General features: G+C 37.2%; 3 protein-coding genes across 3 annotated transcripts; all 3 read left to right on the plus strand.

Moving 5' to 3' along the window:
* Positions 1-110: 110 nt before the first annotated feature.
* On the plus strand, positions 111-2,630 carry LOC125000233 (nuclear factor 7, ovary-like). The gene has a single exon (XM_047575646.1). It carries the CDS (start codon positions 336-338, stop codon positions 1,704-1,706), a length of 1,371 nt encoding a protein of 456 aa, XP_047431602.1. The 5' UTR covers positions 111-335; the 3' UTR covers positions 1,707-2,630.
* A 177-nt stretch (positions 2,631-2,807) lies between these two features.
* Positions 2,808-6,560, plus strand: LOC125000230 (zinc-binding protein A33-like). The gene has a single exon (XM_047575642.1). It carries the CDS (start codon positions 3,358-3,360, stop codon positions 4,750-4,752), a length of 1,395 nt encoding a protein of 464 aa, XP_047431598.1. The 5' UTR covers positions 2,808-3,357; the 3' UTR covers positions 4,753-6,560.
* Positions 6,561-6,763: 203 nt separating this feature from the next.
* echdc3 (enoyl CoA hydratase domain containing 3) lies at positions 6,764-10,630 on the plus strand. The gene is made up of 6 exons (XM_047575647.1): positions 6,764-6,972; positions 8,068-8,189; positions 8,272-8,369; positions 8,504-8,704; positions 9,508-9,686; positions 9,810-10,630. The coding sequence occupies exons 1-6, from the start codon at positions 6,833-6,835 to the stop codon at positions 9,961-9,963; spliced, it is 894 nt and encodes a 297-aa protein (XP_047431603.1). The 5' UTR covers positions 6,764-6,832; the 3' UTR covers positions 9,964-10,630.
* The last annotated feature ends 3,513 nt before the right edge of the window (positions 10,631-14,143 follow it).

A 14,143-nucleotide genomic window follows, 5' to 3' on the forward strand; every position in this document is an offset into this window, starting at 1 on the left:
CTTACTTTACAAAAATAATCACAAAAGATGTGCACCACTTTAAGTCTTTGAAGTGCGCAATAAGAGCAACTGAGCTCCACCTCCGCCCTTGAATGACGAAGCAAAATTTTTCTTCCAGTGAGCGACTGGACACTCTGCAAGTTGGAGACAATAGTTTCAACTTTCAGACCAAATTCTCGGACTTTCCTTTGAAGGACTCAAACGATACTGCAGTGAATGCTGGTGGGAATGCTGCTGGTGGTTAAGTACTGGAGCTGCTGTTGATGGCAGAAATAAAATAACTTTAAGAAGACAAAACGAAAGTGAAAGTGTCTGAGTTTAGAGAGGACGTAAACATGGCTACTGAACTAGATAAAGGTCTGTTCTGTACTCTGTGTGAAAACATTTTTAAAGATCTGGTAACTCTGATCGAATGTCTGAAGAAACACTGGATGGAAAAAGAAACGCATGAGTGTCCACTCTGTAAGAGAAGATCCTCAAAGGACCAACCTTATCACTTCGCACTTAAAAGCCCATGCGAGGCCTTTTTAAAGGAGGGATCCTCAGAGTCTGATCCAGTCTGCAGTGTGCACTCTGAGAAACTCAGCTTCTTCTGTCTGGACGACCAGCAGCTGGTGTGCAGCGTCTGCAAAGATTCAGAAACCCACAGCAACCACAGATTCAAAGCTACTGAAGAAGCAGCTGAGGAACGCAAGAAACAACTTGAGGATTCCTTAAAGCTTTTTAAAACTAAACGAAAGCTCATTCATCAAGTGAAGGGAGACTGTGATCAGACAGCAGAGCACATTAAAGTTCAGGCAGAAAACACAGTGTGGAAGATCAGGGAGGAGTTCAGGAAGCTTCATCAGTTTCTAGATGAGGAAGAGGAGGCCAGGATGGCTGCACCGAAGGAGGAGGAGGAGCAGAAGAGTCTGATGATGAAGGAGAAGATTAAGTCTCTGAGCAAAGAGGTTGAAGCTCTTTCAATCACAATCAAAGCCACAGAGAAGGAGCTGAGAGCTGGAGACGTCTCGTTTCTGCAGAACTTCAAGGCTGCAGAGGAAAGAGTCCAGCACCAACTTCTGCCTGAAGATCCAGAGCTGCCCTCAGGTTCACTGATAGACGTGGCCAAACATCTGGGCAACCTGAGCTTCAACATCTGGACCAAGATGAAGGAGATTGTGTCTTACAGTCCTGTGATTCTGGATCCAAACTCTGCTCATCCACAAGTCGTCCTGTCTGATGATCTGACCAGTCTGAGGAAGGTAGAGATGAAGCAGGATCTTCCTGACAACCCAGAGAGAATCGATCACTTCTTCTCAGCCGTTGGTTCTGAGGGTTTTGATTCAGGCTGCCACAGCTGGGAGGTGGAGGTTGGAGACAACAAGGCCTACGTCCTGGGTGTGGTAACTGAGTTAAATCCCAGGAAAGGAGTCTCACGGTCTGGTCTGTGGAGGCTGATGTTCAGCAATGGTGAATACAAAACCCTTTCACCATCTGATGAAGGATCTGATGTGATGTTGGCAACGAACCCAAAGAAGATCAGGGTGAAGCTGGACTGGGACGGAGGACGACTGATGTTCTCTGATTCTGACACAGACGAACACATCCACACCATCACACACACCTTCACCGACAAACTGTTTCCATACATCAGCACCTGGAGTGACGTCCCAATAAAGATCGTCCCACTGCAGGTCTCTGTAACAGTGGAGACACATGATTAGACGATGAACTGATGGACAAAGAGATGCTCAGTGGAGACTCTGAACATTTTATGTTTTAAGATCAAAGGGTTTAACTTTTACTGTTGAATGTGAGTTAGCTGCTAAATGTTGTGCTTTAAAAATGTTAACGATGAAATTACTGAGCTTAAACAGGAAGGTTGTGACCTGTGAAACTAAAACAATAAGATGACATTAATGTGATATATTAAAGTTAAGCTTTAGCTGCCATACACTATAAAACATATGCAAGCTTAGTTAAATCAACTGACAACATTTAGGTTTTTTCATGTTTCTTTAACTTTAAAATCTTTTTTATTACTTCATGTGTGTTGATGTTGAAAACCAAAAATTGAATTAAGCATCTGCAAATTCTACAGTGCAAGTATTGTTTACTTTAAAAATGTGTATTAACTTCATACTGTACATGTTATATGTTAGACTTAATGATTAAGACTTGATGTTTTTTTTCTCAGGGCATTGATCAAGTTGGTTTACATTTTAACAGGTTTTTGTGTCAGAGTATTTGTAAAACGAATATAATTCTGATTTGTGTTATTGTCACGGTGGGAATTTGAATAAATTTATTTACCTTTTTTATAGAGATTAAATAATATGAACCAAATCATGACAAAGGAAATAAAATTCTCAAAAAAAAAATTATATGGAAGGAAATCACAATATTATTCTATGATTGTAATGAAGTAATCAGGGATTTGTTCATTCTTAATGTTTTTTTTTTCATGATATATATATATATATATAACTACATAATGCAAAGGAATGAAAACCCTAAACTCTGACTGACATTCATTGATTCACTGAGATTTGATTAACAATGTGACACATTTGTAATAGTGGGAAAGGTAGAGTTGGATTTGTGTAAAAATATTTTGTTGCAAAACATAAAAATCACACTTCTCACGTTTGAGAGTTTAACAATAATTTCTCAAATTTCTCCACAGAAGACATATTTTAATTAAACACTTTATATGGTGTGTACTTTGTATTCTATTTTTAAAACTATTAGTATAAAGCATGAATTTAAATTTAATAATAATCACATATGTATTTATTTTATATATAATATATACTGTAGGTACATTTTCATAATAAAATCCTCCCACTTGAGGTTATCATGGAGGTTGTCTACATTTGTATGTAATGATATGATATAAAGAGGAAGTAACAGATTAGAAAAGGAGCAAAAAATTAGAGGAAAACATTATTATCTTTGCAGAAAACAATTCAGTTAATACCTGCAAACAGCACATTATTTCTAAGAGAAAAAACTGAAGATAAATGTGAATTATTTCAGTCTTAATTTACAAAAATAATCACAAAAGATGTGTACCACTTTAAGTCTTTGAAGTGCGCAGTAAGAGCAACTGAGCTCCACCTCCGCCCTTGAATGAGGAAGCAAACTTTTTCTTCAAGTGAGAGACCGGACATTCTGCAAGTTGGAGACAATAGCTTCAACTTTCAAACCATATTCTCAGACTTTCCTTTGAAGGACTCAAACGTTACTGCAGTGAATGCTGGTGGGAATGCTGCTGGTGGTAAAGTACTGGAGCTGCTGTTGATGGCAGAAATAAAATAAGTTTAAGAAGACAAAACGAAAGTGAAAGTATCTGAGTTTAGAGAGGACGTAAACATGGCTACTGAACTAGATAAAGATCTGCTCTGTACTCTGTGTGAAAACATTTTTAAAGATCCGGTAACTCTGTCGTGCAGCCACAGCTTCTGTAACGAATGTCTGAAGAAACACTGGACAGAAAAGGATACACATGACTGTCCTGTCTGTAAGAGACGGTCCTCAAAGGATTTATTTCCTCTTACTTTTGCACTTAAAAGCCAATGTGAGGTCTTTTTAAAGGAGGGATCCTCAGAGTCTGATCCAATCTGCAGTGTGCACTCTGAGAAACTCAGCTTCTTCTGTCTGGACGACCAGCAGCTGGTGTGCAGCGTCTGCAAAGATTCAGAAACCCACAGCAACCACAGATTCAAAGAAACTGAAGAAGCAGCTGAAGAACGCAAAGACGAATTTAAGGATTTTTTAAAGCTTTTAAAAACTAAACTGAGGCTCATTCATCAAGTGAAGGGAGACTGTGATCAAACAGCAGAGCACATTAAAGTTCAGGCAGAAAGCACCGTGTGGAAGATCAAGGAGGAGTTCAGGAAGCTTCATCAGTTTCTAGATGAGGAAGAGGGGGCCAGGATGGCTGCACTGAAGGAGGAGGAGGAGCAGAAGAGTCTGATGATGAAGGAGAAGATTAAGGCTCTGAGCAAAGAGACTGAAGCTCTTTCAATCACAATCAAAGCCACAGAGAAGGAGCTGAGAGCTGGAGACGTCTCGTTCCTGCAGAACTTCAAGGCTGCAGAGGAAAGAGTCCAGCACCAACTTCTGCCTGAAGATCCAGAGCTGGACTCAGGTTCACTGATAGACGTGGCCAAACATCTGGGCAACCTGAGCTTCAACATCTGGACCAAGATGAAGGAGATGGTGTCTTACAGTCCTGTGATTCTGGATCCAAACTCTGCTCATCCACAAGTCGTCCTGTCTGATGATCTGACCAGTCTGAGGAAGGTAGAGATGAAGCAGGAGCTTCCTGACAACCCAGAGAGAATTGACCACTTCATCTCCGCCGTTGGTTCTGAGGGTTTTGATTCAGGCTGCCACAGCTGGGAGGTGGAGGTTGGAGACAACAAGGCCTACGTCCTGGGTGTGGTAACCGAGTGGAATCCGAGGAAAGGAGTCATATGGCCCGGTCTGTGGAGGCTGATGTTCAGCAATGGTGAATACAAAACCCTTTCACCGTCTGATGAAGGATCTGATGTGATGTTGGCAACGAACCCAAAGAAGATCAGGGTGACGCTGGACCAGGACGGAGGACGACTGACGTTCTCTGATTCTGACACAGACGAACACATCCACACCTTCACTGACACCTTCACCGACAAACTGTTTCCATACATCAGCACCTGGGGTGACGTCCCGATAAAGATGGTCCCACTGCAGGTCTCTGTAACAGTGGAGCCACATGATTAGACGATGAACTGATGGACAAAGAGATGCTCGTACAAACAATAACCTGAGAGATATGTGTATGTATCGTATATTAGTAAATGGTTTTGCTTTTATATAGCACTTTTACAGCCACAGACGCATCTTCACACCAGTGCCATGCACTGGGAACAACTGGGGTTGCTCAAGGACACTCCGGCATGTGGCATATTCCAGGGAGCGAACTGCTAACCCTTCAGTTCATGGACCAACCCTTCGGTTAATGTTTATTGTATTTTTCGTCATATATTATGCATGGTATCTGTCTATCTAGAGAAGATTTGTTTTATTTAACTTAATACAGTAGTAGAGGTTATGCATTGACATCACTGCTGCCCGAGCCCAAAAACATGGTTAAATGTATCAGTAAATACAGCGAGACCAGGAAAAAAATCATAATTGGACTCAACAATGATCCATACAAACTAGTATGGATTTGGAAAAGTGGATTAGCCACAGTTTCAGTTAGGTATAGGTAGGGGTGGGCGATATGACGATATTAAATCGTGAACGATTACATCGTGAAGACGATCTGTCAAACTGTAGAGATCGTGGGATCATCTAGGGCACATTCTATAAATTGCATTTTTATGCTGATGCACCGACGCACCAGACGTATTACGTCGTCAACCTGAACGACCAATCATCGAATTACGGGCAGTGACGCGCCTCCTTGTTTATGTGTGTAGCGGTAGCCGCATGGAGCCAAGGCTGAAAGTCAAACGGAGTTGGTTACTAAAATAAAAATAAATATAAAAAAATCCACTTCCATTATATGGAATTGGTTTGGATTTTCCTCCATTGCTGAAGCGCAGAACAGGTTCGTCAAACCTATTTAATCATTTGAAGAGGACGCATCCCAAACAATATGCTGAGAGCCAAACAGCAGCTAGCGTAAAACCAAAACAGTCAACATTAACACAGGCGTTTAACAAAGGCACTCTCCGTATGACAAGTCAAGCAAGCGATGGAAAGAGGTAATAGAAACAGTTACTTTTTATCTTGCAAAAGATATGATACCGTTCAAGACTGTAGAAAACTTTCTGTTACTACTTTTGCAAGAGTGCCCTTTATTAGAATGTTGTTGTTGTTGTTTACCTTAAATTTGATTTTTTTGCACATACAGGCAAAACTGCGACTACTTAAAATAAAATCTATTAAGAAAGGTTCTTTGGACTAAATTGTCTGTTTTTCATTTTTCAATATACGATCGTGATAAAATCGAAATCGTGATTTTATTTTTAAAAAAATCGTGATATGATATTTTTGCCATATCGCCCACCCCTAGGTGTAGATAATTTCAGTTAAGATAAATGTAAGTAAAATAAAAGATGCTAATGCTAAGAGCTTTACTGAAAGTAACGTTATAGCCACACAGTATTGATGTCACGTACATACCCTCCATAGATATATACACGTATATACCGCAATCAGGCTTGTCAACGCGGCCGCCATCTTGGGCAGGGGTTCTGACTAATGGTTAGACCTCAGTCAGTGCATCTGACTGACACTAAAATGACTGACTTCAGCCACTGTAAAGAATTGTACTAAGTAGGTCATGTAGTTCCTAAATCAGTTATATATAATACGTATAATTTTAGCGTTAACTGCTAACATAAGATATGTGTCTGAATGGTGGCTAATGTAAAGAGTGTTATAAATAAAATCTATTAAAATATTATTATTATTATTATTATTATATACTGTGTTATCTTAGACACTCTTCCTGTAACTGTGACTTGTTTTATTGTGCTGTTGCATTAGTATTATTAAATGCATTATCACTATTGTTATATTTTATTGTTGTATATCATTCCGTTTTGACAAATACCTTGAAGCTTTTCAGTGATGTTGCACATTGTTGACATTTTTAATTTAACCAGTCTATATTGGATCGTAACTTTATATCTGACATTTATAATAAACCAAAGTCGGTTAAACAGTGAGTTATGATGATTTTAATCGTTGACGTCTGACGTTCCGCTACGTGTCGGTTACGTCACCACACCCGGAAGTGACCGTGGGGAAGGTGAACACAAGCGCTGAGGATCAACAAACCACAGACATGGCTCGTACTTTCCTCTGCAGAGGTGTTACAGGTGTATTTCAGCTCAGCAGGAGCAGGACTTTACTGTCTGGGAGTCGTTTTTACTCTCAGACCGAAGCGGAGCCGCTGACAGTGACACAACAAAACAACGGAATAAGGTGCAGAGTTTAAATACGTCCGCGTTCACAGTAACCGACGTTCGCACGAAACCTCGTGTAGAAAAAGAATATTTATAGAGAAAATAAAAACTTTTTCGACTGCAGCAGGTTGGAGTGATAAATATAGTCATTAATGCGTATTCTAGCGACTTATGGTTAATTCGGCATAATTATTAACCCTGTGAAAAGCACAAATAACAGCACAAATAAAAATAACTTTTTTCGGGTAAGTATTAAAAACACTAGTTACATATTAACTGCGTGATAACGGCTCTGCATGAAAAAATATGTTAAACTGAACAAACTACACAAGAACTGCACTCAGTTATTTTAGAAAAGTTATTAAAAATAATTAAATTACCAAATGCAGTTGTTCAAATAAGCTCCAGTTTGGGAGTTTTCTTCTCCTTTTTATTTTTTAATTCTTCTTGCATATAATTGGTTTTACTTTTGATTCTTTAAGTTCATTTTGCTGCAGGTGCCTATCTACACGTTCATACACAAGATTATGAATTATGGTTTTATTACAATGGAGCATTTTTACATTGTGGTTTAGATTGTGTTTTTTTTTTTTTGATTATGAGGTTTTTGTTCATTGAAAATGTGAAAATAACTGAGAATGTAGTGATCAAAGATTGTAATACTCAAAATTGTACTTAAATTATGTCTCTTTCTTTCTTTTAAGAATGTTCCCTTCAATTTATTCATTTAAAAATCCTATTATAAAAGGTTTATTCCTTCTCATTAATGACTAAAGAGGTGTCAGATAAACACTGGATCAAAAAGACACAAGGAAGTGAACATGATTGAGCCATAAACAGGTTAAACTAGTTTGTGAAAAAATATATTTCTCTGGTGAGGCTTAAAACAGACTCTGCTCTTCAGTAGTGAGTTTAAAAAGTGACTTACTCACACTCCCTCCTTCAGACGTTGTTGTGCACCACGTCATGATGAGAACAACTTACAGAATTCTTCTTTACAAAGAAATGCGACAACATTATGGTGAATTTTTGACTAAAAAAGAAAACTGTTAAGTACTAATGTGTTAGCAGATCCTTCTATTAAAACACCAGCTTTCTTCTTCTTTTATTTTAGGAGGATAATACTGAACAATCCCAAGAAGAGGAATGCTCTGTCTTTGTCCATGCTGGAGTCCCTCAGGGAGAACATCCTAACTGATGTTGACAGCGAGGAGCTCAGAGTTATTATAATATCAGGCAAGTTTTTTTGTTTTGTTTTTTTTATGTGTGTTATGAAAAAGAGAAAGATGCTGGTCCAACCATGTAATGTTTTTTTCAGCCAAGGGTCCAGTGTTTTCCTCCGGACACGACCTGAAGGAGCTGACGTCATCTCAGGGCCGAGACTATCACACAAAGGTGTTTCACACCTGTTCTGAGGTTGGTTTGTTTCCCCCTTTAAAATCAAATAATGTGAGGGGATTTATGTTTTCTTTCACTTTTGATCTATTTTTATTTATCTGCTGTCACGGTCTGTATTAATATCAGTAACTTACACGGCTCTGGTGCTTCAGGTGATGACCCTGATACAGGACATACCCGTTCCTGTCATCGCCATGGTGAACGGCGTCGCCACGGCCGCCGGCTGCCAGCTAGTCGCCAGTTGTGACGTTGCCGTGGTGACGGAGAAGTCCACCTTTGCCACGCCGGGCGTCAACGTGGGCCTGTTCTGCTCCACGCCGGCGGTGGCCATCGGCAGAGCGGTGCCAAGGAAGGTAAGAGGAAAAATATAGCCATGTCATTCATGATAATTTGATAATCTTTCTGTGTGACAGTTTTCTTCATAAAAACTTGAGTTTGCTTAAGTTTAATTCCTTCAGAGAAACCCTCTGTTATTTTTCATGTTAGTACATTAAAAAGACTGATTTTCTTAGACCTATATATTTCCTGAAGATAATAAGCTTAGGTACAGTTAATGATTAGATAATGTTGATATTTACTCATGAAGTAGGCAAGAATAATTACCCTAAATAGTCTGGACATAGCCCTGTGATAGGCTGGCGACTTGTCCAGGCTGGACCCCACCTCTCGCCTGATGCCAGCTTGGATAGACTCCAGCAACCCCCGCAACCCTAGTGCAGGGTTAAGCGTTATGGAAGATGGGATGAGTCTGGACATGATCAATTAAATCAAGTGTGTTCCTTGTTTGTCAGTCTTTATAATATTTATTTGGCAACAACTCCGATCTTTTATCAAAAATACCAAATATTCTCTTGTTCCAGGTTCTGAAAATGTTCATTAAAAACTGAACTTCTTTGAAATTTGGACTGTTGATTGGACACATCAAATAATTTCAGACAATACTTGAACAGGGAATTATTATTTATGCAAGTGACTATTATTTTATCTATAATAAGTGAACTGGAAGCTTCAGCCCTCGTTATTTTTCATATGTACTGTTATTGTTAACTTTGGCAATTAATTTTATTGTTCATCTGTGACATATCCTGACTAATAATAACCGAATGAGCTCAATGACTGCACAAGGGTCTTAAAAACCTTTGTCTTCCTTTACCAGGTTGCCATGGAGATGTTGTTTACAGGAACTCCCATCTCTGCCCATGATGCTCTGCTGCATGGTCTGGTCAGTAAGGTGGTACCAGAGGAGCGACTGGAAGAGGAGACATTAGCCATCGCTAAGAGGGTGTGTCAGGCTAGCCGACCGGTTGTAGCCCTGGGAAAGGCCACTTTCCAAAGGTGAGAGTTTACAAAGTACTGGTAAACCTGCTTTTATGGTGAAAAGGTCAAACATCTGAACAATCATTAGATTTGATTTCCTTTCATGTATTGTGTTCTTCCCCCTCAATGTTTCTTCAAAAGGCAAATGGCTCAAGGCCGAGATGCAGCGTACGCCACCGCCTCCAAGGTGATGGTCGACAACCTGGCTCTGAGAGACGGACAGGAAGGGATCCGGGCTTTCATAGAGAAACGAAAGCCAGTGTGGAGCCACAAAGCAGAAAAAGCTCATGACTGATGGACCGTTGGAGACGCTGCCATCTAGTGGTCGTCTTAACGGGTGCACATCATTTTTCAGACACTGGTGTTGTGTAATTGCCGCCAGTGTCTGAGTCAATGCTCAGACAGTCAATGCTTTTTACTGCTAGTAAAAAGTATGTATGTAATTTGTAAAATTACCAGAGTTAAAGTTTGAATTGTTCACGTCGTCTTGAGCATTTCTACTATTTTGTGGAGAGTAAAGACAAACCTGTGCCTTGAAAGCTGCAGTGTGGTAAAGAGAAGGGAATACATGATTTTCCCTGTGTGAGACATGATAGGCTCATAATGTCTGTATGTGTCTATGTTAGATACATTATACGGGGGTACACATTAGAGGAGGAAGTTTGTAAAAGTCCATTTTATTTTCTGAATTAGTCTTCGGTTAAGTAACACAAAAAAAAAGTTGGGGTTGATACAACATGCAGCATTGCAAATAAGTTTTCATTCAGATCTGGGGTTAATTTAAATGGAACTGACTTAAAACAACTATTAAAATAATAAAACAACTTCAAATCACAGTACTGTTTTAATAGGTCATACTAAAGTGTGTTATCTACCACTTTTCCCACTATTTGTCTATTCTGTTAATTTTCTGAAAGTTGCAAATATGACAAATAACCAATAAATGAATGCTGTTAAAAAAATTACATTGATAAGAATTGATGGTTCCTTTTGTAAGTAGAAGTACCAAATTTATTATAATTTAACATTTATTATTTATAGCTACATACCTTTTTTTTTAATTATTTTTATAACAATCACACGTACTGCTGTTTCTTTTAATCCTTTTAATTTATATTTTTTAACGTTTTCCAAGTTTTCAAGACGAATAAGGAGGAACGTCACTTCCGGCCGCCATCTTGGATTCAGTTCGGGAAGTGTGTTGAGTTAGATGCAGTTTGACAAATATTTGTTTGTTATAATTATTTGTTATTTAGCGAACGGAATAACATTTAATCGAGGCCACGGAACTGCGTCCCATGTGGGGTAAGTGTTTCACGAATCTAGATGTAGCGTAAAACGTGTTTTAGTTGCGAACGGCTACGCGGCTACGTAAGTTAGCTCATGGTCGACCGTTAGCATTCGCCGGAGGCTAAACGGTAACTTGACGCTGTGGCGGTTTTTCCTGTGATGTTTGTTTGTTGTTGGCTGCTTAATTCTGACTTTTAAGTAATTAAATGTTGTTGTTGAAGTACGAGCTGCTTGTGTTTGCAGGTTCGGTGCCTTGGCTAGTTTTGTAAGCTAACCATTCGTTGTGGAGGGTGTTTGGCTCCAATTCCAGTGTTATTCTGCTGCTTGTTGATTTTTATTTTTATTGTGTTGGTGGCTGTTTTTTTTTGTGTATTGCTGCTGCCTGCCTCCGTTAAATTTTAATAATTTAAAATACTATCGATTGCAAAATAATACCATGTAGCAGATGAGCTAATATGTCTTTGATTTGTCCTGAACATCCGATTTGAGCTTGTCCACACTTGAAAAATATAAAATATAGCCGCAAAACTAGATGTTAAAATACGAAGTATGCGTCCAAAATGAGAAAATAACCAAATGTTTTAAATTAAAATGTCAATGCACTTGAAATATCTATATCAGTTTAATGGTGCAACTGGAACTCATTGTAATTAAAGTACAAACAAGGTAACTTAATCTAATATAACGTAGTATAATTTATGAGTTACGTTATATTTGATTTGAATAAATATGCTAATTGGCTGTGAAAAATGTTGAATTTAGTGGCATATATAAATGCATTTAGTTTTGGTCCTGAAGTATGGAAGCGTATTGCATTCACTTGAAAAAATTAATAAAAATCTGGTTTAAAAAAGTATTTTTTTCTGATTTCTGAGTAATTATTTGTCCTGTTTTTGTTTTTTTTTTGGTTGTTGTTGTTTTTTGTCTTTCACAGAATAATTTCACTGAAAAAAAATCTGAAAAACCGGACCAAAGAAATATATTACTCAGAAAAACAGAAATAATTAGCCCAAAAAACATTTTTGTTATTTTCCTAAGTGAATGCAATAAACTTCTGCCCTAAAATCACGAGCATGTTTAAACCTTCTAACATTTGATAGATGAACTGTTTTGCAACTTGTCTCATATGAATTATGTTATATAAAAAAATTTCAAAACTATTTTGGACATTAGTGTAAATTCACAAATAATTATACAAATAATTACAATAAGCTTTGTTCTCAGATCTAATGAACTTTAGTTTAGTTTTCTTTGAAATAAGTCTTGAACTGTTTTGGAATATTTCCTTCATTTGAAATGATCTTGTTAAGAAAAACACATATTTAAAAGATGTTAATGTCATAAATAGTTAGAATTTTTTAGAGTTTTTGAAATAGAGGGGTCGATGAAAATGTGACTCTGATCGTGTAGCTTAATCTAATCAGATCCTAATAAAACGTTTCTGGAGGATCAAAGTTTTTACTTTGCCCAAACTATATTACAATATGAACGATAGGGATAAATTATTAAACTATAGTAAAGAGTAAGGAGACAATTTGTAGTGACAAAATGACTAATCCTCCTTATAATTTATTTATCTTTCTGTTTACACAATCAATCTGATTTCTCCAATTCAAACTTTCATCAACAATAATTCCCAAGAATCTTGTGCTTCACACCTGAGGCAACTCAACAGACTCTAGTATTATTTTAGATAAATCCTTTGAGCATAATTTTCTTTACCACCGAAAATACTAAAATTAGATTTTTTTTTATATTCAATGATACCTTATTTAATCTAAACCATGTGTTGCAGGCAGTTAAACCAGCATTTGCATCCTTCATCAAAGTGTAGAAGTTTGAATGAGAGAGAAACAAAGTTGTGTCATCTGCAAACATTGTTGGAGAAAAGATATTGGAGACATTAAACAAATCATTAATATAAATAAGAAATAACAATGGTCCAAGAATGCACCCTTGTGGAACTCCACAGAATAGTCTGGCTTTACTAGAACAGTAACTCTTAAAACAAATATGTTCCAAACATTTTTAACCATTTGTATGTAGTATCATGAACTCATATTTCTACAACTTTTCTAATAGAATATGATGATTAACTGTGTCAAATGCTTTTGAAAAGTCAAGAAAAATACTGCAGGTAATTTCATTATTATCAAGAGCAGAGGGAACTTTGTCGATCAGGTGAAGCAGTGAAATCCACACTGGTGTTTATAAATAATTAAATTAGAGTCTAGATGAAAAGGTATTCTTTTGTATATAATCTTTTCTAAAAACAGCCTGGATCATCTGCTTTAAATAATGGAATAACTTTGGCAACTTTTAGATCCTCTGGTACAAAACTTATTTCTTGAATATCAGGAGGCTTAAAAGAAGAGAAACTAAGGAAATTTCTTGAAGTCTAATGGATCAGGGAGGGATTTTATTAGCTAGTTCATAACCAATGTTAACAAAGAAATCATTACATTTTTGAGCGATATCATGTGGACTATTGAAAGACTTTTCACCATCCAGAAAGACAGACGGCAGCTCTGATACAGTCTTTCCTCTTTGCAACAACCTATTTATCACTTCGCATGTGGTTTTCAAATCATTTGAATGTTTTTTTCAGTTTTTCACTGAAATATTTCAAATATTTTGCAAATCTTATGGAATGAGTGTATTTATTTCTATAGGATTTATAATCACCATGAGTAAGAGGACGAGGATTTAAGACGTATTTTCTGTACAATTTGTTCTTTTTCGTCAGGAGTTTCAGTAAATCATTTGTAAACCAGGGTTTCTTTAAGTCATGACTCTTCTTTTTGGAAAATAATCATTGAAACAGCAGTTTAAAACTTTCATAAAACATTGATATGCTTGATCAGCGTGATTTTCCTCATAAAGGTCCTGATAAGCATATCTTTAAATTTTGAGATATTTACTTTGCTCATAAAACTTTTATGCATTATTTTTTTAGTATGTTTAGGTCTATTAATCTTGATCAGAGAAAACTGGAATATGGGGAAGTGATCTGATAAGTCAGAATACAAGACACCAGATATTATTCCTTCGTTTAGAGAATTTGTTAAAATATTATCAATCAAAGTTGCCGAATTTTCTTTTACTCGTGTAGATTTATGAATAAGAGGAAATAAATAATTGGAATAAAGAAAACTGAGGAAATCTAATTTACTTTTAAAGAGGTT

Source organism: Mugil cephalus, chromosome 22, assembly GCF_022458985.1.
Source record: "Mugil cephalus isolate CIBA_MC_2020 chromosome 22, CIBA_Mcephalus_1.1, whole genome shotgun sequence".
NCBI lineage: Eukaryota > Metazoa > Chordata > Actinopteri > Mugiliformes > Mugilidae > Mugil > Mugil cephalus.

Excerpts from the sequence above, each read along its gene's own strand:
- LOC125000233 (XM_047575646.1), top strand. The coding sequence starts at position 336 with ATGGCTACTGAACTAGATAAAGGTCTGTTCTGTACTCTGTGTGAAAAC.
- LOC125000230 (XM_047575642.1), top strand. The coding sequence starts at position 3,358 with ATGGCTACTGAACTAGATAAAGATCTGCTCTGTACTCTGTGTGAAAAC.
- echdc3 (XM_047575647.1), top strand. The coding sequence starts at position 6,833 with ATGGCTCGTACTTTCCTCTGCAGAGGTGTTACAGGTGTATTTCAGCTC. Across the intron at positions 8,370-8,503 it reads TGTTTCACACCTGTTCTGAG|GTGATGACCCTGATACAGGA; the intron begins GTTGGTTTGTTT and ends CTGGTGCTTCAG. Across the intron at positions 9,687-9,809 it reads GGAAAGGCCACTTTCCAAAG|GCAAATGGCTCAAGGCCGAG; the intron begins GTGAGAGTTTAC and ends TTTCTTCAAAAG.